A 20922-nucleotide genomic window follows, 5' to 3' on the forward strand; every position below is an offset into this window, starting at 1 on the left:
TGACCCTTTATACTATGAACTTTGACCTTCCATTGTCCTTGAAAATTTTGACCTAGTAATTGCATTCATTTCTCATTTATCTTGATAGGAATTGGTATTTCTATTCACTCTCTACCAATCAAGGATAGTGGTATCATATGATAAGGCCAAAAACTTAGTTCCAACAGACTTATATAAGAAAGTAAAGCTAAATTCATCTAGGTAGTAGCAATATGAAAAGAGTGATAGAAATTCCATGCTTTGCAAATAATCTTGGAGGTTATTCATTTTGATTTTGCCAATCAAGAGCATTGTGGAGATGCAAAGAAGTTGCAAACTTCTTTTGATCCTTGTTTGGCCATGGTTGTATCAGACATACTTCATTTTAAAAATGCATTAAAGTGGCTTGTTGAAAGAAGAAGAAAATGAAGACAATGGACAAGCAATGAAAAAGATTGCATTTCAAAAGTCCTAGCAATCATATTTTAGGATTACATTGAAAATTATAATTTGTGATTTAATTAATTAATTAATTTTTGGAGGGGGTTTGGGGGGGGGGGGGGGACTACTCTATTGGCTTGGCCCTTAGGTAGTTTCATATTAGGCTAGGCTGTGTATGGTCCTTGTGATTACCTCACCTTATTTATCATAACTTTTGTCATGGTAAGTTAATCACCTTGTTTAGTAGGACTTTAATTATGGTAACCTTAATCAGTATGTTTTATCATGACTTCTCCTAAGGTAATCTTAATGACCTTTTTTATAATGGCTTCTATTGGTCACCTTGTTTGCCACGACTCCTATTATGTTGCCTCGTTTATCATATCATGGTACAAGAATGGGAGCTGTATTAAGGCGTGTGCTACTGAGCATCTTTGTGTGCTCCTTGCTGCCATTTCCTTGCAGTTGCCGATTCACTGATAGTCTGTACGTAATTCTCGTATTCAATCGAATGTTTCTCATTTGGCGTCTTCAGACCCTTCTCATACAATTTCAGGGAACCCTTTTTAGGCTGATCGAGCAGCCGCTTCCCAAACCCTCGTGCCGGAACACAGTGCAGGGGAGATCGTTGCTTGCAGATGAGCATGGTAATCACCACAAAACCCTATGTTAATCAACTTTCATAATTTAACGTCTTACACAAATTATTGGTCTGAATTTTTCATAATTAAATATATTAAACAAATAATCGATCTCAATTGACCCAAGAAAAGAAAAGTTGGGATCTTATTATAAAACTATATGTTAATCACCATCAATTAAACATCTTCGTCAAGCAAGTGGAGTCAAAATGTTGGATGAGAGAGGATTTTGTTGGATGTTGTGAATTCTGAAGGATATCTATGATGTGTGGTCCATCTGGGTCTTGTTGAGAACACTCATAATACTACTTACTATTACAATTGCATGTTTTTGTTGAAGAGACACTTTCCATCTGTTTTAAGCTGAAAAGCTGGCTCTAGGATGAAGTGAACCCATCTTTAGTATGAAGTTTATGCTTTTGAAGAAACACTCTCCATTTGTTTGAAACTGAAAAACTGGCTCTAGGATGAAGTGAACCCATCTTTTCCCGGACCTTGGTAGCATCTACTATGTCAATTGACCTGGTTGGAAAGCTGCTCACATGCATTGCATTCCACAATGCAGTCATTTGAGCCTGCCCTTGGTGCAGCTCAATATGGGGAAGATTACGAGAATCATGATAGTGGTGTTGATGGAGCAACCATACCTTTGTTCTGCGGGAGAGTTGCTTGTAGCCCCTCCACCTAGCGCCTGTCCACTGCTGTTGGCTGTAGTTTCCAGCTGCTGGTGACTACATTTACTGGCCCAGATCTGCTATGTTTGCTGTCCTAGCTGGCCGCCCTGCTGATCAACATCATCCTCTGCTTCAGCCAACTTGCGTTTATGACAATGCAGGCCCATACATCATTCGACTGACCCTTTTCAGTTGGTGCCCTATTGTTTACAGCTTTGGTGATCACTTTCCAGGCTTATTCGGGTGATGCAGTGCTATGTTCACCAGATTTCAACCTCCAGACTGCTGTGTTTTGGCGAGCAGCTTGTTGCCCTTCCACATTCGGGTGATGCAGTGCTATGTTCACCAGATTTCAACCTCCAGACTGCTGTGTTTTGGCGAGCAGCTTGTTGCCCTTCCACATTCAGCTCTCTCTCAACTCTGACGGATGGTTACAACACTCTGCATTGATTTATTCACTCTAGAGTTCTCTTTCTTCCTCTATTCGTGTTTGTGTTTTTGCATCTTATGTTTTGCGTTTAGACTTTTTGTGTTATTGTGTTTTAGTCGTGTTCGTACATTCTGTGGTTTCTTAGTGCAAACCCTAGCTTATCTTCACATGATATTAGAGCCAATGCTCTTCTAAAGAGCATCCTGTGACTACTGTAGAGAGCTTGGTTTTGTGCGAGATACATGAGGGACATGGTCCACGTGCCACGTGTTGCATGTGCATTCTTGTCACGTAGCATTTCTCTTGCATCTCATTTTGCAAAGCACCCTTGAGTAGATCCTGAGTTGTTTCCACTGGCAGTTCTTTCACCACCTTACCACCACACCTACTTTTTTCTTTTCCCTCGGTCATTGATACCTTCAAGTATTCAGGATAGCTTGTTTGTTTTGTGATGTATTGGATCTACCCATCCCTTCTCATTCTCCCCTTGGGGCACAGTTAATTGATAGGCCATAAACGATATCTTCTCCAAAAAAAAAGGAGGAAGGGTTCAATGTGGTTTCATCCGCCTTTGCAAGTCTTGGTAGGCCATTGGGTAGCCAACAAGCACACTTTGTTCGATGCCTTGGCCTCTTTGGGGTGATTACTTGGGCTCCCTTGGTAAGATAACCATCGCCTCTGTGGTCTTGGTAGGCCATTGGGTAGCCGACATGCACCCTTTGTCTAATGCCTTGACTATTTTGGGGTGGGGTGCCTTGGGGTAAAAATGGGCTTGAGCTTTTCTTCCAGTCCCTTTTGAGTTCCAGTTTTGGGACTAAGAGGGGGTGTTGAGCTAAAAATGTATTACAAATAGATTAGCCCTTTAAAACAGCCCCAAAACATGTAAATTACCAAAAGTTTCATTAAATAGTTCATGGTCCTAGAGTGTTTCTGTGTCCCATAAGCAAAACCCTAATTTAAGAGGATCCTTCTACATTTATAAATAGACAGGCTGCCCATTAGTCGCTTATCTTTGTTTTGTTGGCTATTAGTCCTCACCCTGTTTGCTATTGTTGATGCCTTGTTTCCAATGTGTAGCCCATCATCATGTGTTGCCTAGCCATCATTGACTGCAGCCCCTCCACCTGGCACTTGTCCAGACCATTAGTGTTGGCGATAGTTTCCAGCTTTTGGCGACTGCATTTACTGCCCCAGATCCGCTATGTTTGTTGTCCCAACTAGTCACCTGGCAGATAAGCATCATTCTCTGCTTCAGCCAGCTTGTGTTTATGACAATGCATGCCCATACATCCTTTGATTGACCTTTTTAGCTAGTGCCCCTGCTGTTTACAACCTTGGTGATGAGTTTTCAGCCTTGTTTGGGTGGTACACTATTGCAATTACTCGATTTCAGCCTCTAGACTACTGTGTTTTGGTGATTAGCTTGCTGACCTTTCACATTCAGCTCTCTCTTTGCTCCAATTGGTGGTTATAGCACTCAAGATCTGTCTTTGGTGGATAGTCATTGCTCTGCCTTTCCGTACTCTGTACGTTGTTTCCTTCATTTACAACTTTGATTCATTCACTTTAGAGTTCTCTTTCTTCCTATAATTGTGTTTGGGTTTTTTTGTTCTTGAGTTTTGCATTTTGTGTTATTTTGTGAGTTATTGTGTTTTAGTCATGTTTGTACATTCTATGTGTTCTCAGTGCAAACCCTAGCTAATCTTCACACCTAGTACTTGAAATTCAACAGCTGAAATTTGGGGATTTTAGAGGATTTTGAGAGGCCAACCAGCTAATATTAAGTTTGGGGCAGAATTTGTCTACCAAGATGCAAATTGAAGGCCAATCCCCAACCAAGGGAAAAATTGGTTTAAAGGCTTGTTGGTTGCTATGGATAACAAGATTTGTTGAAGATTGAAGGAGATCAAGCTAGATCTCAATGTACTTCAATCTATAGCAATACAAGTTAAAGAAATGTTGTAAGGGACACGTGTTTTTGGGGTCAACAAGATGTCCGTTGTCCAAGATTGATTGGTAACATTTGTATTTCAGTTTTATGTGAATTTATTTCTTGCTATAATTTCAATCAGGTTATTTGCCACCCTATCCGAGAAGGAAGGCTGGTCTCAAGGTTCCATTGCTATGATACCATTTTAACTCCTTAGAGTAGGTGAGCTTGAGACACTTGTGTGTAAGCCAGTGTGATTGCATTTTGCTGAATTTGTGATCAGCTGAGTGCAATAGCAAGCATGTCTTTAGATATTGATGTTGGTTTTAGCAGCTGCCAAATGAGCTCTAAGACGGGTAACAACTAATTGTGGAGCATGACAAGGTAGGGGTAGCAGGCTTTCATCTTTGTCTTAGTGAGAGGTGGCAATAGAAGAGGAGGGCTTTTCACTTGCACTATAGTTTTATCCCCATTAGAGCTACCGTTGCCTTTCATCTGATTTTCTCTCTCATTATTTGACACTCCCTCAGTAATTTTCAGCATATTCCAGCTTTTGGTGAATAGCAATTGTAGGAATTGTTGCTAAAACCCTAATTTGCAATAGGCATCACAACCACCTTGAGATCAAGAAATTTGTAGTTGATCCGAGAGGTAGCCCATTCTCAATTCATTGTGGCTTGCATGTGAGAGATCGAAGACCCAAATTGTGCCCAGATTTTAGGACAATCAAGGGGAAAATTGATTGTATGAAGTGCTAGTCACTTTTGACAGCCATCATATTGAAGATTGAAGGAGATCAACATGTGTCTCAATGTACTTCAACCTTCTAGTAATACAAGATAAAGAAATACTGCAAGGGGTGCCAGTTCTTGGGGCCAATTTAGTGTCGACTCTCTATGATTAAGTGGTAAAATGTGCATTTTTAGATTTGTGTATTTATTGCATGCTGTAATTTGTGGAAAATTAGGTCATGTACCATTGGCAAGGAGGAGGCCTGGTTTCAACAAGAAGTGGCCTGCTATTGCCATTTCTTCGTATGAGGTAGAGTACCATGTACTGTGCTCCATTCCTCAGGAGACAGTCTAGCTTTAGTCGATGCTAGCAAACATTGGATTTCCACAAGTGGGACCTACTCTTGTTCAGGTCGATAATTAGAGTGTCATGCCATTGCGAAGAACTCGGTTTTTCATGCCCGCACAAAATACATTGAGATTGAATATCATTATTTTTGAGAGTGCATCTTGGATGGTGAGAGTTAATGCTTGTCCTACAAAGGACAATGTTGCAGAGCCCTTCCATTGCCTTCTATTCTCATCATATGCATCTCCTTGGTCTTCCACTTTTCCCAAGATCTGAGAGGGGGTGTTAGTAGTATGTGTGTTATTTTGTCATCACTTGCTTTTGAATTTTGTTAGTTTGATGGAGATGGAGAACTTCCAACAAGCTTTTTGCGTGTCTATGCATTAGATTCTATCATTTATTGCATTTCTCAGCTTATTTGCATTGTTTCTAGCTTGATTTGGGGGACACATTCCATTTGTTTTGCCATGTGGCAATTTGGGTGGTGTCATGAGGACATGTATTTTTTGGAATCTCACTTAATATATGGATTCATTTTTAATCACATGGTTAAGTAAATGTTGCACATGTGAGGTGTAATTGGGGCTAGAGTAATTTTACGAGCCCGAGACTCGAGGAAATCACGGGATGTTAAAGGCGAAAGTTGCTATAAGTTATGTCACACAGGTACTTGGTGGTATTTGGTGCCAGTTGTTGGCCTAGGTCATTCATTTGGCCATAAGTGTCAGTTCATGACACTAGAGAAGTGACGTTTAATGATACTTAACGCCAATCTGATGGTCAAAGATGGCGCAAAGACACTAAAAAATGGAAGTTGCCTAGCCAATTTAATTATTGGTCAGTCAGATTTTTTTTCAGGACACTGAAATAATTATTAGATTAATTTTCAGTATTTAAAGATTGAAAATTAATATTTAATTATGGATAATGTTGGAAAAACCATTTGGGAAGGTTGCTACTTATAAAAAATGCCCATGCAAGACTAAAAAATATCTTTAGAGGTTGGGCTTTAAGCAAGAGAAGGGAATAAACTTTGATGAGATCTTATAAAAAAAATTCAAGATGACTATTTTTCATACAATGCTTTCATTAGTTGCCAAGGAGGATATGGAATAAAAATGGATATTAAGATGACTTTTTTGCATAGAGATTTATATAAGGATATCTATATGCAACAATTAGAGGGATTTGTTGTGTAACGTAACAATCAACGTTTTCAAGTGCTTTTATAAAATTCTCCTTTTCTACTTGGGTTGCATAGAGTCCATGCAAAGCAGCTTGCAAGAGAGAGGGAGGAGATGTTGCTGGTATGATTTGCAGCCATTGAAGAAACTTTTGAGGCAAGCAGGGGTAGGAGAAGACCAATCAACAGCTGGTGACAACATCTATAAGCCGTTGAGACAGGGCAGCAACAGTAAATGACTGATTTTCTTGAGTTCTTTGCATCTACAAGTTGTTGAGACAGGGCAATAGAAGTAAATGACAGATTTTCTTCAGTTCGTGGCGAAGAAAGTCTGAATTTTCTCTTTCCTCAGCATTCTCTCTCATCTCCTAGCCTTTCTATAGTGTTGCTCCAAAGATTACAGCATTGAGATCACCAGAGGCTGAGAAATTTCAGATTTCTTTGCTGTAAACCCTAGTCTGCAACAGAAATTAGGGTTTAGCAATAGCCTTGGGAAGCCTGTCAGAAATTGGAAGCTCCATGACTTGGATTCAATAGGGCTGAAGCTGTTTTCAGACAAATTGAGGGGGAGGGACCAGCAAATCAATGAATTTGGGGCATTTTCCATCTTCATTGAAGTAGGTGAAGGCCAATTGACTGCCCAAATGAAGAGGCAAATTAGATTCAAGACTTCCTGGTCATTTTCGACAGCAAGGGGAGTTGGAATACCGAAAGGGATTGGGAGAATCCCATTGTACATCAACTTCTTCTTCAATTAAGTTAAATAAATACCAAAAGGGGCACCAATTTTGGGGCCAACAAGGTATCCAATGTCCAAGATTATATGGTAAAGTGTGCATTTCAGTTTTGTGAATTTGTTGCTTAATCAGGTTATTTACCACCCTATCTGAGGAGGAAGGCTGGTTTCAAGTGGCATCATCATTATGTGGTGGCCAATTTCGTGTGCACGCTAGCCCTTCTTGTTGAGAAACCCATTCATTAAGTTCATTTATTTTCATTAATTCATCTTGGTTTCACACTTACAACCCCAAATAGGGCTGGGTGTGCACCTTTTGGGGCACCACCCAAGAGTACGAGTGCCTCTAAACAGGGCATAAATTCTCTTCATTATCCACATTCATTCATTGACTCTCCAACGTATTACTCTCTTCCATCAGTCTCCACTCTATTGCGCAGCCTCTCCACTGCTGTCTAGACCCCTAATCAGAGGACATCTCAGTTCTTGGATGATCTTGTGTAGCTGTTTGCTGCTTGGTGCCCTATTTCACCATTATCAGGCTGTGTTTACAGTGCAGATGCTGCCATCCAACTGTTCCATGTCTTTAGTCTGATTGGCATCATCAGACCTTTCCCACCAGCCAGGATTTGCATTTTGCTGTCCATAACCTTTTTGGCATCCGTGTGACTGTCTCTCGACAAGTAACTCTAGTGTGCTGCATTTTGCAGCTGTTGGATCCTCTATAGCTGCGTTTCAGCCAAAGGCAGGCCGCTTGCTGTTCTTTTCGCTTTGGAGCGTGGTGGTTGCTGGTTATCTTCTTCCTTCTCTCCGATGGCACTTGAGGAGTGCGTTCTACTCCCTCTATAGCTATCTTTCACGACTCAACATTTATCTCGATATCCTACTGCCTGGAGGTGTGTGTTTCGCTTCTTTCACTATGCAGATTGCCTACAGGTTTTGCCATCTGATTAGTTAGGATGGTGCAATCATCTCAAAGCTTTGCTCCATTGTATCAGTATGAGTTATTTAGCATGATTAAGTGTTCATCTGATCCATGTGTGCAAGGACTTTTGGTAGTCTCAACGACTGGAGTCTGGGGAACTGCCACTCTTGGGTTATAGCAGGGAACTGAAGCCTAGTGTCCTGAATAAGCATAAAAAATTTTGATCGACATTAAATTTTGTTAATTTAATATTTAATATCAATGCTGTCATTAATTTTAATGTTAGTGCAACATTAAATGCTATATTGCTTAACATTTAATGTTTATGCTAATGTTATTATTGATTCTAGTGTTAACATTATTTTCATTAATTTGGCAAGCATTATGATTAATTTTATTGTTGAAAAGGGAGAATGTTTATGAACATAATCGGGGAGAGAGAAATGCTATAATTGTGGTGGTTAAGTAATCTTGGAGAGAGAAAGAAGTGTATGATTTGTGTTTGTGAAGGATAGAGAGAAATTGAATTTCTGCCTATTGAGGATAGAGAAATTTTATTGATGGATAGAGTGGGGAGAAAGAGAAAGATTTTGATTGATTGGATGTCTGACGGGTGTTCCATCTCCTATCTTGCTGGCTTGTGGGGGAGTGACGGACGGTAGAAGCATGTCGTCTCGTTAATGGGAGAGGGAAAGTGGAAGACGGTCTTCACAGGAAACAACATTTCGACTCTCTAGGTCATCACGACCTAGGTTGGACTTGTCACACGGATGGCAGGAAATGCCTGATTGAAATGTTTTAAGACGGTGCTAGAGGGGGGTTTGACTTCCAATCGCCACGTCAATTCATTTTGAAGTTGATTCCCTTTTTTTGGGGGGGGGGGGGGTTAAAATATGGAGGATTTAGCTCATGCTTGTGAAGCGTAGAAATATCCTTTTTTATCCACGTTTTATTTTTCTTTTTCTGGAAAGAATGAGCTTTAGTTTATTTTATCTTTGTTTCTTTTCAAAAAACGTAGCTATAACCTACTGCTTGACAAAAAGTCTTTCCTTGTTGGATTGCCCACCCAAGAAGAAAAAACGGATGATTCAATGCTACATTTAAAGTAGACTGTCCTTGCTTCTCTTACTCCTCTCTCTTGCATTTCTTAAGCTTCAAAAAATCATCTCTCTATTGCCTTCTCATAGACTCTCTCTCTTTGATGCACCCATTCTTGCAGAATCTTACCACATGGAGGATATCCGTCCCGGCTTCTCTCGACCTCAAACACATGCATGTGTAGCATCCTAAAGCTTCTTCTTCCTTCAAGTCCGAAGGAGATTCGTCCATTGTAGTGCCAATTAGTTGAGCTTAGCACTCTCCATTTTCCGTTTGTGCTCGCAATCATGAGGACATTGTCTCTTCAATTCCAACTTGATCCCTTTAAAGGGGAAAGGAATGTGATGAGATTAACATCGACTCATGACTGGCTAAATGGATGGCATATTTTGATTTATATTAGTTGGATGATGCTCAAGGCATTGGGCAAATACAAATCACATTACAAGGGAAGGCGTATGCTTGGTGGGTGGGCTTACCTCTTAAGCTGGCAACTTGGACTAATTTTTAATCCGTTTTTCGGAAACGTTTTGTGACTAATGATTATAAATGGTTAGGTTGTTACAGTTTAGTTTTATAATGGTTCTATTCATAATTTTATTTCTTCTTGATTGATATATATTTTGCGACTCCACATGGTATCTGCTGCTGACGGAGTTTATCGTGTCTGGTGTGTGGAGGCCCCTATGGTGGATTGCTAGGATCGAGTGGCTGGATCTTTCGATTCAACATTACCATTAGATCATGGATTTCTAACTTATGAGCCTTGACCATATGGATGTCATTCTTAGCATGCCATTGTTCTTTGAAAAATATATCTCCTTGTATATTGATTATAAAAATCATGTACTTTTTTTTCAATTTAATGGTCGTTTCTATATGATTGAGGGTTGTTTACCCTTTGGAATCATAGAAAATAATGTATGTATATATGATTTTAACAATAGAGTTTTTTCAATGTTTTTCCAATCCAAGTGTTACTAATTACATTTGTTTTCTTAAAAAAGTTCAATCATTTGATAATCGATGTAATTTGGTTTTTTAAAATAATAATCTTAATATAAGTTCAAATGTACATAAGTATTTGGATCTGATACTACAAGAGTATGCTGATGTTTTTTTTCTGAGTTACTTGATGGACTTCTACCGTCTTGTGGAACCTTAGACGATGGTATTGAAACTTTACTTGGTAGCCATTTTGTCTCTCGGGAACCTTATAGGTTTAGCCCGAAAGAGGAGGACGAGATAGCTAGGTAACTTCAAGACTATTTGACTAAGGATTATAATGAGGTGAGCAAATCCCGATGGGGCACACCTGTCCTTCTCGCCAAAAAGAAGAATGGCACGATGCACTTTTGTGTCGATTACAAGGGTCTTAATAAAGTAATCATCAAGAATAAATATCTGATACTACATGAGTATGCTGATGTTTTTCTGTTTGAGTTACTTGATGGACTTTTACGGTCATGTGGAACCTTAGACCATGATATTGAAACTTTACTTGGTAGCCATCTTGTCTCTCGAGAACCTTATAGGTTTAGCCCAAAAGAGGAGGACAAGATAGCTAGGCAACTTCAGGACTATTTGACTAAGGGTTATAATGAGGTGAGTAAATTCCCATGGGACACACCTGTCCTTCTCGCCAAAAAAAGGAATGACACGATGCGCTTTTGTGTCGATTACAAGGATCTTAATAAAGTAACCATCAAGAATAAATATCCATTGCCAAGGATGGATGATCTTATAGACCAAGTTTGTGGTATATACTATTTCATCGAAATCGATTTAAGGTCCAGATACCATCAGATACGGACAACTTCGGAGGATGTCTCAAAAATTGGGCTTTGGACGCGGTATGGACACTCAGTTTTTGGTTCAATCGTTTGGATTAACCAATGCTCTTATAACTTTTCAACAGATGATGAATGATTTATTTTGTCTGTATCTAGGAAAGTAGATAGTCGTTTTCCTCAGCGACATCCTTATTTATACCAAGTGATTGGAGGAGTATATCAAATGCTTGGATATTGTCTCACGTCTTTTAAGACAAGAACAATTGTTTGCTAAACTATCCAAGTGCAATTTTTTTCACACGGAGTTGTTACATCTTAGCCACATCATCTCAATTGATGGCATTCGAATTGATCCCGACAAAGTACGAGGCTTGATTGGCCTATTCCTATAACCATTAGGCAAGTAAAATCTTTTTTAGGTTTTATAGAGTTTTTTAAAAAATTCATTAAGGACTATGCTTGTATTGCTGAATCCTTGATATGTTTGCTTAAGGGTATCCGAAGCAATAAGCAGCACGTTAGTCCACCTGTTATTTGGACTTGTGAGCTCGATCAATGTTTTCAAACATTAAACCGGCTTGTTACCATTGCACTGATGTTGTAGATTATCAATCCGAATAAACCTTTTGAGATTCATACGGATGTGAGTGATTATGCTCTTGGTGCTATCCTTTATCAAGATGGCCAACCTATTGCCGTTGAGAGCTGTAAGCTTGTTGATGCCCAAACACGCTATACCTATTACTACTGTCATAGGGACGTGAAATTTTGAGATGCTTTAATCTTACTAGTAACATTTAATTAAGTTACTCATCAAATGTGCAAGGTTGTTTAACACATGTGATGCACATGGCAATTATTTCATGGGAACGGGCCAAGGACGCCAAGGATGCAGTGGGTGTTAAAGGCAAAAATTGTGTTAAGTTATGCCAACTGGGTTTTGGTGGTCAGTTGGTGCCAGGTTGGACCCTAGGACAATTGTTTGGTCATTAAGTGTTAGTGGTGACACTAAGGACTAGCATTAATTAATTAATTAATGCTAGTCTAAGGGTCAACAGAGGTTGGGAACCACTCCAAGTTGCAAATGGCGTAGCGAATTTCATTCCAGATGGGCATGTTTAATTTTGGGTAGGGTCAAAAGGGCTGAAATTAATTTTCAGGATTAATTAATTCTGAAAATTAATTTAATGACTGAAAATGCATTAGGAAGGTTGCCACTTGGCAAAACTTTCCTATGTAACTAGGGAGAAGGCTGTTGGAGGGTGGTGGAAGTTGAATGGCAGCCATTCGGAGCTTGGTGGAGGGAGAGGAGATGATAGACTTAACTCTGAGAGGCGATGACGACTAATCGCGCCCCACGACAGGACAGGGGGCAGCAGGTTTTCTCTTCCACCTCAAGAGAGGTGGCGGTAGGAAAGGAGGGCTCGCCAGCTGAGCCGTTGAGCTGGTGTTTTACTCCCCTTTTGAAGCTGTTGGTGCCATCAAATTTGTCATCAGAGCTACGAATCAGAAGATACATTTCAGCTGATTACATGCACAAAATGAGGCTAAAAACAAATTTGCCCGAATGCTTTGCTGATTATTGGAACAACAAGGGGCTTTTGCATCAGCCAAGGAGATTGTGAAATCTCGGCTTGTAATTTATCCATCAACAATTGAAATTAAAGAAATACCGAAAGGGGCGTTAGTTTTGGGGCCAATAGGGTGTCCGCTGTCCAAGTTTATGAAGGTAAAGTGAGCATTTCAGTTTATGTTCATTTGCTAATTGCTGTAATTAAGTGCTTAATTAGGTTAAACCACCCTATCCGAGAAGGAAGGCTGGTTTCAACCACCCAAGAGAAGGAATTGTTGACGGTCATCCACGTGCATAAAGTATGGTATCATTATTTGTATGTCGCCCGGTTTATTATTTGGATTGACCACCACTCATTGAAATACCTTTTTGATCGGCCTGATCTCCATGGCCATATGGGGAGACGGGCAGAGCTTTTGCAAGAAGATAAGTAGCATATCCTATGAGTTAGATCTACCATTAGAAATTTAGGTTCATCCTGTATTCCACGAGTTGTTTGAAAGAATGATTGGGACAAGGTGAGCAGGTTGTTCCGATTTAGGAAGTTTTGCAGCTTGAGAATACAGCTTGTTACATTCTACTCCAACTTGAATCAATTCTTGACCTTAGGACTAAACAATCTCATCAGACCGTTTATCATGAGTATTTGGCCAAGTGGAAAAACCGCCTGGAGGCGGAGGCTACTTGGGAGTTGGTAGATTCATTGAAGAGTCATTTTCCTCACTTTATTCTTGAGGATATTGCCGAGGATAGTAATCATTCATAAGGGGGGAAGTGTTACGTACCTGGACATCCGGATGGGCACTAGTAGTGCTGGTCACAATGGACTTGAGGTGACGTAGTGCAAATGTACTAAGGGCACCTTGGGGTTAGGGCAGTGGAGTTCTATAAATAGGACTCAAGGCTCTATTGAGCACATTCATTGTGTGATCAGCACTCTTGGACTCTTGGCCCATTGGCTGATACATCCGTTCACCTAGAGGGTGTGGGCTGGTGGTATGGGATGCCAACCCTTGGGATGTAGTCGTGGCTCGGAGTGCTGCTGGCTCCAAGCCTTGGGGGTGACCCCGTTTGGCTCTGTGGTTGGGAGGTGAGTCTGATATCAAGTACCTTTTATGGCGAGTTTGGCTTGTGTTGTGCCGCATGTGCAGGTTGGATCCTAGGGGGTTGTTTCAAATCCCATTCCTTCAACTTTAGAGGGGGTCCCTACTCATTGTGTGTTTCTTAACACATTGTGTTGACAACTCTTTACCTTTTCGGGGTGGTTGACATCTCCATGCCATGTGACCTATTGATACCTAGGATTTACATTTTCTTCCTAGTTTGGGGCCTTGGATGTTTCAACCATGACTTGGTGGTTAGGCCCTCCTATTCCTTCCAGCATGGAGTCACATGTGATGGCAGAAGTAGACCAAACTTTTTGAGATTTGGGTTCATACCCTCTCTCCTTCTAGGCTCTCCTTGCAGAGCAATTTCTATGGAGTTTGCGGATTGATCTCCTTGCTGTGACATAGGCATCCACTTGTATATACATTCACCATTCGCATCACATTTGCATCCCATCCATTGTACATCTTCCTCCCATCTCTGTCTTGATCCTCTCTTCCTCTTTTCTGCTGTGTACATGCCTTCTCCTATGAACCATTGCATCTGCATGACAGATTGTCTCTTTATTCATGGTCCATCATCATTATTGAATTGTTTGATGGTTTTGATAAACTTACATTTTCATAGAGATCCAATATGTGAATGGTCATTATGATCAACTTATTGGGCAGTTTTCCAATACTTAAGCCGATTCCTTGCCGTTCCAGAATAATGCTATTACTAATAGACGTGCTACCTTGCACGTATGCAGGTTACATTTGCAGTGTGAGGAATGTTGATTATTCAAGTGGATGCTGTCCCAGGATAGGAGAGCAGTTTCAGTGCTAGTATGTTTTCTCTTTAAAGTTTAGAGCCCTGCTGGACAGTTTTTTATGTAGTTGTATAGATGGAAAGAAATATACATTCTGGACTTCTGCTTTTACTGACACAGATGCACAGATATGTTGCAGAGACTGCTTAGAGCAAACCTCAATTCAGTGGTATTGTACTTATTACTAATTTTGGTATTCTGTTGCTACAATGTTTCTGAATTGCAGTGGATGTAACACAACTTCCAAATGTTGCAACTCTTATGAATATTGTGTTTCTTGCTGTTTAAGCCCAAAGCAGGTATATGGCTTTTCAAGCAGTTCTCTTTACTTTAGAAATCTGGTATCTTTTAAAATTTTAAGCCATTGATATCCAGACTTCCAATGATTTTGCGAGCAAGGTGAAGGTGGCACATCATCCTAGTGCAGGTAATTTTTCAGTTCACTGCTTGTAGTAGGATGATTGAGGATGCTGTGGTGGTTTTGTTGATATCTTTTGAAGGGCTTTTACCTTCAAATCAAATATGGCTGATATGGTGCAGGTTTTTACAAGGATTCATTTGATTTCTGTTTGGGAAGGTGCCGTCATGATTCAAGGAGTGTGGTATGAATCTCTAACAAATTTTTTGTGGTATAGGTTGAAAACAGATGAAGTATTGCATTCAAATATTAACAGATTCAGGAAAGCATGTTTGTTAGAGTTAACACAACATTAAAGGCAACTTTTCTTTGTTACCTTAGTCCCTGTCCGTTGATTGTTCTTGTGAGTCATTTCACAATACATTGATGAACTGAACAATCAAACTGGACCAAGTGCCCCCCGTACTTATCACATACAAAAGACATTTAACATTGTTGCATCTAGCTTATTGCCAATATTCAGACTATCTGGAGGATTGCTATTTGAGCAAGAGTTTCCCGTTGTTGCAAAACATGGGTTCAGTGTCTTTAGGGCTCCACCAACACCAGCGGTGACTCCACCAATGGTACCATCTCCAGCCAGCAGAGGACTATCTGGGGTGACCATGGACAGAGCTCCAAAGGTATCCTGAGCAAGGTGCCTTGCTTGTGGCAGCGATGTACATTAGACTGTGGGGGGATCCAGGTTCTTATCTCTCTGCATGATTTGACAATTCAAAGGACACTCACCTCAGGACAATTCAGGTTATTATCTCTCTGCATGATTGGACAATTCAAAGGACACTCACGTCAGGACATACTGTTACAGAGGTGTTGAGATCCTCCCAACCCTAGGCTGGAAATAATTATGGTGCATAGAGATGACATAATCTTACTGCACACTATCTATGTTGCTTTTCAGATCTTTGTCTGTCCAGAAACAAAAGCAAGATGCACCTGTATTGTACAGTGCTCATTACAGCCTTGGCAGGAGTGTGGGAAGTCTTTGTTCTCTTCTCATCATCCTGTTTGTTGGTGGGCCTATTGTTGATCATATGTCTGGTCTCATGGCACATACAAAGCTTTGGGGTCCCTGCCCAACTAGGGGACTTCCCCTCCTACTCTTTGAGACTCTGCTGCTGTCCCTTAAGAGTTTCCTTTGTGGGCATCCTTCTTTTGTGCCTCTGCCTCTCAAGGAAGTCTTGAGCTTGATAACCAGCTCCATAGTGAAACCTGGTAGAGATTTGTGTGACAGATCTTTATCGCTTTTAACAACACTTTTGTCAAAAACTGGTTAGACAGAACTGAATTACAAGTGTTGGACAGTAGATACACAAGAACAAGCTACTCACTGTTGGAAATATACATATACATATACATATACATATACATATACATATACATATACATATATATATATATATATATATATATAGAGAGAGAGAGAGAGAGAGAGAGAGAGAGAGAGAGAGAGAGAGATGTTAAACGATGTGGATCTAGGACATGACACAAGCTATGGTGGATCAAAGATGTAAACCAAGTTCATAATGACATGGACAAGTAGAGATAAACTATTACACAAGTGAATTAGGTTCCAAGATAGATTAGCTTGGACTCATAAACACAATCTCGTGTAGAATTGACAATGACAGACACTTAACTGAAAGTACAAAGCATCATGATATTGTGTTCATTTCATAGTCAAGTACAATGCTTTATAGGCTTTGAGTTGTTCCACTCATCTCACTGTGCATATGGGATTCAGGACAGCTCCTCTTGGAGCATACATCATTTGTCTATTTCTCAACACCCCCCCTCAAATGATGAGTCCCTACACTTGCTGGCTTTTGCCCCCCCTACATGATAACATGGCCTGGAAGACTAGCTCATAGGCAGCCTAGTCAAGTTAAAGCTTGAGACTTTACATCTTGGCAAGGGTTTTACAAATCAAATCCACTAAGGAAAAGAAAGATCCACTATGGGAAAAACATATGAAAGATACAATGAAAGTTCTTCAAAACAATCTGTCAGAGTTGTTGATGGTAGCGGAAGCATATTCTTCTTCTTCTTCTTCCATGAATTGGTTCTGGTGATGATTACTTGGTAATTGTTGGGCTTTTTCTTGTGGAAACATTCACTGGCTACATGGCCAGTCTTACCGCAATAGTGATACGTAATCCGATCCTTGTTGTTGTTGTTGATGAATCCTCAACCTCTTCCTTTAGGTCCAGCAGCTCCTTTGGTGTATAAAAGATTGTCCCTTGATGATGAGACATTGTCTTTTGCATTCTTGTTTTTTACTTTGCCTTCTTCATCGAGTAGCGAGTGCTCAATATCTTTAAGTGTGAGGCTTGGAACATTACTCAAAGTGGACACAAGATTTTCATATGAATCCTTGTTTACACTTGCAAGCAGTACGGCTATTGCTTCATCTTCCTCAATATTCTTTTTAAGAGATGCAAGCTGAGTTTTTAAACTCTTAAACTTATTAATGTGTATGGTCATAGAAGCACTGTCTTTGATATCCAGTTTATAAAACTGCATGAGAAGTTTTACCTTTGAATTCTTTGCTTGAGTACCAAACATTTTATCAAGTTCCTCCCAGGCGGTTCTAGCATTTCTAATGCCAGATATACGATGTAACACATCATCACTTAATCCCCAGGCAATGATGCCTAGTGCCTTATTATTCATCTTCTTGCATTCTTTGGATTTGAACTGGTCTTCTTTAACAAACCCGTCTTCATCATCTTTCTTGTTATCTGCATCATCTTTAAACAGGTCCCATAAGTCCTTTCGCATCAGGTGATACATGGTCTTTTCCTTCCAGGCATGAAATCCTTCACCGTTGAATTTAGCTGTTTGCTCAATCTCTCCCATGTTGCTAAACTTCAGTTAACCAGCAAAAGATTGTGTTTTAATGTGTCAAGAGACACAAGAGAATCAGTGTCAAATTGACACTAGTTGAGTGTTAATGGATACTAGTCGGTACTTGATCTGCTTTCTCTCAAGAACTTCGTGGATGGCTTCTGAGCTTCCTTGGACACATCCAGACTAGTAATGATCTTCAGAGAGTATTCCTCAGTGATTAAAATCACTGTTGATGATGGTAATGAGAAAAGGAACAAGGTTGCCAAGCTTTTCAAATTTCTGGATATGGCTTCCTCTAGGGTTTCAGACAGCCGACTGTTCTTTCAGTTCATGCAGCTCAATGAGTTGACCATTGCCCAAGATATTGTATGGGGAGTAGGCTTGCATAGTGAGCTTCAAAAGCCCTATGCTCACAGGGTCGATTGCGGACTGTACGATTGGCGTCAGCAGTATGACCGTGGACAGGCGCAGACAGGACAGCGCGTTTCGATTTGTGTAATGCTGGAGCTAGGAAGCAGTAATGTCGTCGATTGAAGTGCTAGGATGAAGCGTCTTGAGCAAGGGAAGATATCTCCAGAAGGAATCACTTGAAGATATGGCCCGTAGAGAGAGATCCAAGGGCTCCAAGGTGGGTAGGTGTAGTCTGGCTATGGCTGCCACAAGGTCCAACTGAGATTTGGAGTTGAAACTGAAGATATGAGCTGAATGTGGGCTGGTTAGAGATCACCAGAGGTGAAGGGAGACTAGAGATTTAGAGTATGAGCTGTGCCATGCCCAACTGGGCTCTGATACCATGTTAAACGATGTGGATCTAGGACATGACACAAGCTATTGTGGATCAAAGATGTAAACCAAGTTCATAATGACATGGACAAGTAGAGGTAAACTATTACATAAGTGAATTAGGTTCCAAGATAGATTAGCTTGGACTCATAAACACAATCTTGTGTAGAATTGACAATGATAGACACTTAAATGAAAGTACAAAGCATCATGATATTGTGTTCATTTCATAGTCAAGTACAATGCTTTATAGGCTTTGAGTTGTTCCACTCATCTCACTGTGCATATGGGATTTAGGACAGCTCCTCTTGGAGCATACATCATTTGTCTATTTCTCAACGAGAGAGAGAGAGAGAGAGAGAGAGAGAGAGAGAGAGAGAGAGAGAGAGTGTGTGTGTGTGTGAAGACCAGACAATGAGCAAGAGTGGGCAGTAGTTCCACACTCAAAAGATGCAAGTGCTAGAATGATAGAATGAAAGTATAGTAGGTCTTAAGTAAGTTAGACCTATCCCTAACTCAACTAGAGTTAATTTACCTCTAGAACTAACTCTAGAAGTGGTGACACAACTTATTAATGTAGTTGTGTTCACACTACAAACCAACTAACTAAAACATTGGGAGTTGCCCATAGAATTGGCAAATTCTAAGACCTCCCTGTAGTGCCAATGTGGTCAAAGTACAAGAAGATCAATTACCAAAGGGTAACAAGTTCAAGGACCTTCGAAAAGCCTCAAACTTCTCATGAGGAAGTACTTTGGTGAAAATGTCTGCAACATTCTCGTGTGCAAGGACATACATCAAAATGATCTCTCCTGTGTAGCATCTCTCTCTGACATAATGTTAATGTATGTCAATGTGTTTCATGCGAGTAGGAAACACAAGATTCTGTGCCACTGTAATAGCACTTTGATTGTCTCAGAAAGAATGGATATAGAACCCTCCAAAGAAATTTGTAGATCAGCCAACAATCTGCACAACCATACACATTCCACTATTGCCGTGAAGGTTGTAGTGTACTCAACCTCACAAGACGAGGTAGCCACTGTAGGCTATTTCTTGCTTAGCCATGAAATGCATGAACGGCCTAGAAAGAAACAATATCCACTAGTAGATTGCTTAGTGTTTGTATCACCAACCCAATCTGAATCACTCCAAGCCTGTAAGTGCAAGTCTTCCCCCTTGGGAATAATAATGTATTGGATTGAGTAGCTTACAAATATCTGAAGATCCACTTACCAGCTTGCTAATGTATGGTTTGTGGGTTGTGTATATATTTGCTCACCCGAGATACTACGTATTGAATGTCAAGATGTGTGTAAAGGTAAATATGTCAACCAATTGCTATAAATTGCAACATCATGCATCTCTTCACCATCATGCATAGACAACTTTAAGCCTAACTCCATAGGAGTGCACATAGGTTTTCAATCTTGCATATTAAACCTATGTAATAGCTTATCCATATACTATGACAGTGACATGATGATACCATGCTGATTTTGGGTGAATTGAGTCCCCAAAGAATAGTGTAGCTTGGCTATGACCCTTTGCTGACCAAATATGCATCAATTTTTGAGTACCATGCATGAGGAATCTGTCTAAGATCATAAAGAGCTTTATGCAACTTGCATACCATGTGCTCTTTCCATTTAATCACAAACCTTGTTTAAGACCATAAAAAGCTTTATGCTGCTTGCATACCATGTGCTTCAAGCTTTTCCACGAGATTTTTAAAATGCATGAACATATTAGATTTTGCCTTTAGCCCATACAACCATGTATACTGAGAGTAGTCATTAGTAAATGTAACAAAGTAAAGATGATCCCCAAGTGCACATGTTCTCATCATGGGACCACAAATATTAGAGTGGATAAGCTACATTTTTCGGATAGCACACACTACACCATCCTTTTTGAAGGCAAACCTTTGCATTTTGCCTAAAATACATCCCTTGCATGTATGAGGAAGTGGGTTTTCCACTCGAGGCAATGCATCTACCATATGACATCTCTGAAGGGTCATCAAAGTCCCAAAATTTATATGTCTATAGCAGTCATGCCAAAGCTTTGCATTGTGCATAGTGGCCAAAAGACTAGTGATTGCTAGAGCATCATGAGATTGTTTGTCATATGCATTTAACAAGAATAAACCCTTATACAGGGTGCCGGATAGCCTGAGTACATATTCCATCTCTCTATCTTTGACAATGCATTTGTTCTTTGTGTGAAGAAATGATCTAAACACAGAAAACACAAAACCAATCGTACAATAGAGCACAAATTGCTAAACACAGAATAAAGTTAGGGTTAGGATAACTCAAAGATAGTGAACATAATGAATAATGAATTGAATGATTAGTGAATATGCAATGCCATGCAGCAAACACACTATGCAGTGAATATTGAGCGTGAAACTCTCGTATCTTTGGGATCAAGGCAAAGATTATGAGTTGGAGAGAGTGTCGTACTT

The 20922-nt window shown here is 40.1% G+C and overlaps 1 protein-coding gene across 1 annotated transcript in view; it reads left to right on the forward strand.

Annotated features, from left to right (window-relative positions):
• Positions 1–750: 750 nt before the first annotated feature.
• The window catches only part of LOC148020910 (glycosyltransferase family protein), a 40454-nt gene continuing 20282 nt past the window's right edge, over positions 751–20922 (forward strand). The window contains exons 1-6 of the mRNA XM_087698719.1: positions 751–906; positions 991–1067; positions 14342–14417; positions 14628–14700; positions 14777–14828; positions 14942–15003. Of these exons, the coding sequence (XP_087554845.1) occupies positions 785–906; positions 991–1067; positions 14342–14417; positions 14628–14700; positions 14777–14828; positions 14942–15003 (462 nt within the window). The 5' untranslated portion in view covers positions 751–784. The remainder of the gene's footprint in view (positions 907–990; positions 1068–14341; positions 14418–14627; positions 14701–14776; positions 14829–14941; positions 15004–20922) is intronic.

Source organism: Lygodium microphyllum, chromosome 18 (assembly GCF_053477565.2).
Source record: "Lygodium microphyllum isolate KBCC chromosome 18, Lygodium_microphyllum_v1.1.10, whole genome shotgun sequence".
NCBI lineage: Eukaryota > Viridiplantae > Streptophyta > Polypodiopsida > Schizaeales > Lygodiaceae > Lygodium > Lygodium microphyllum.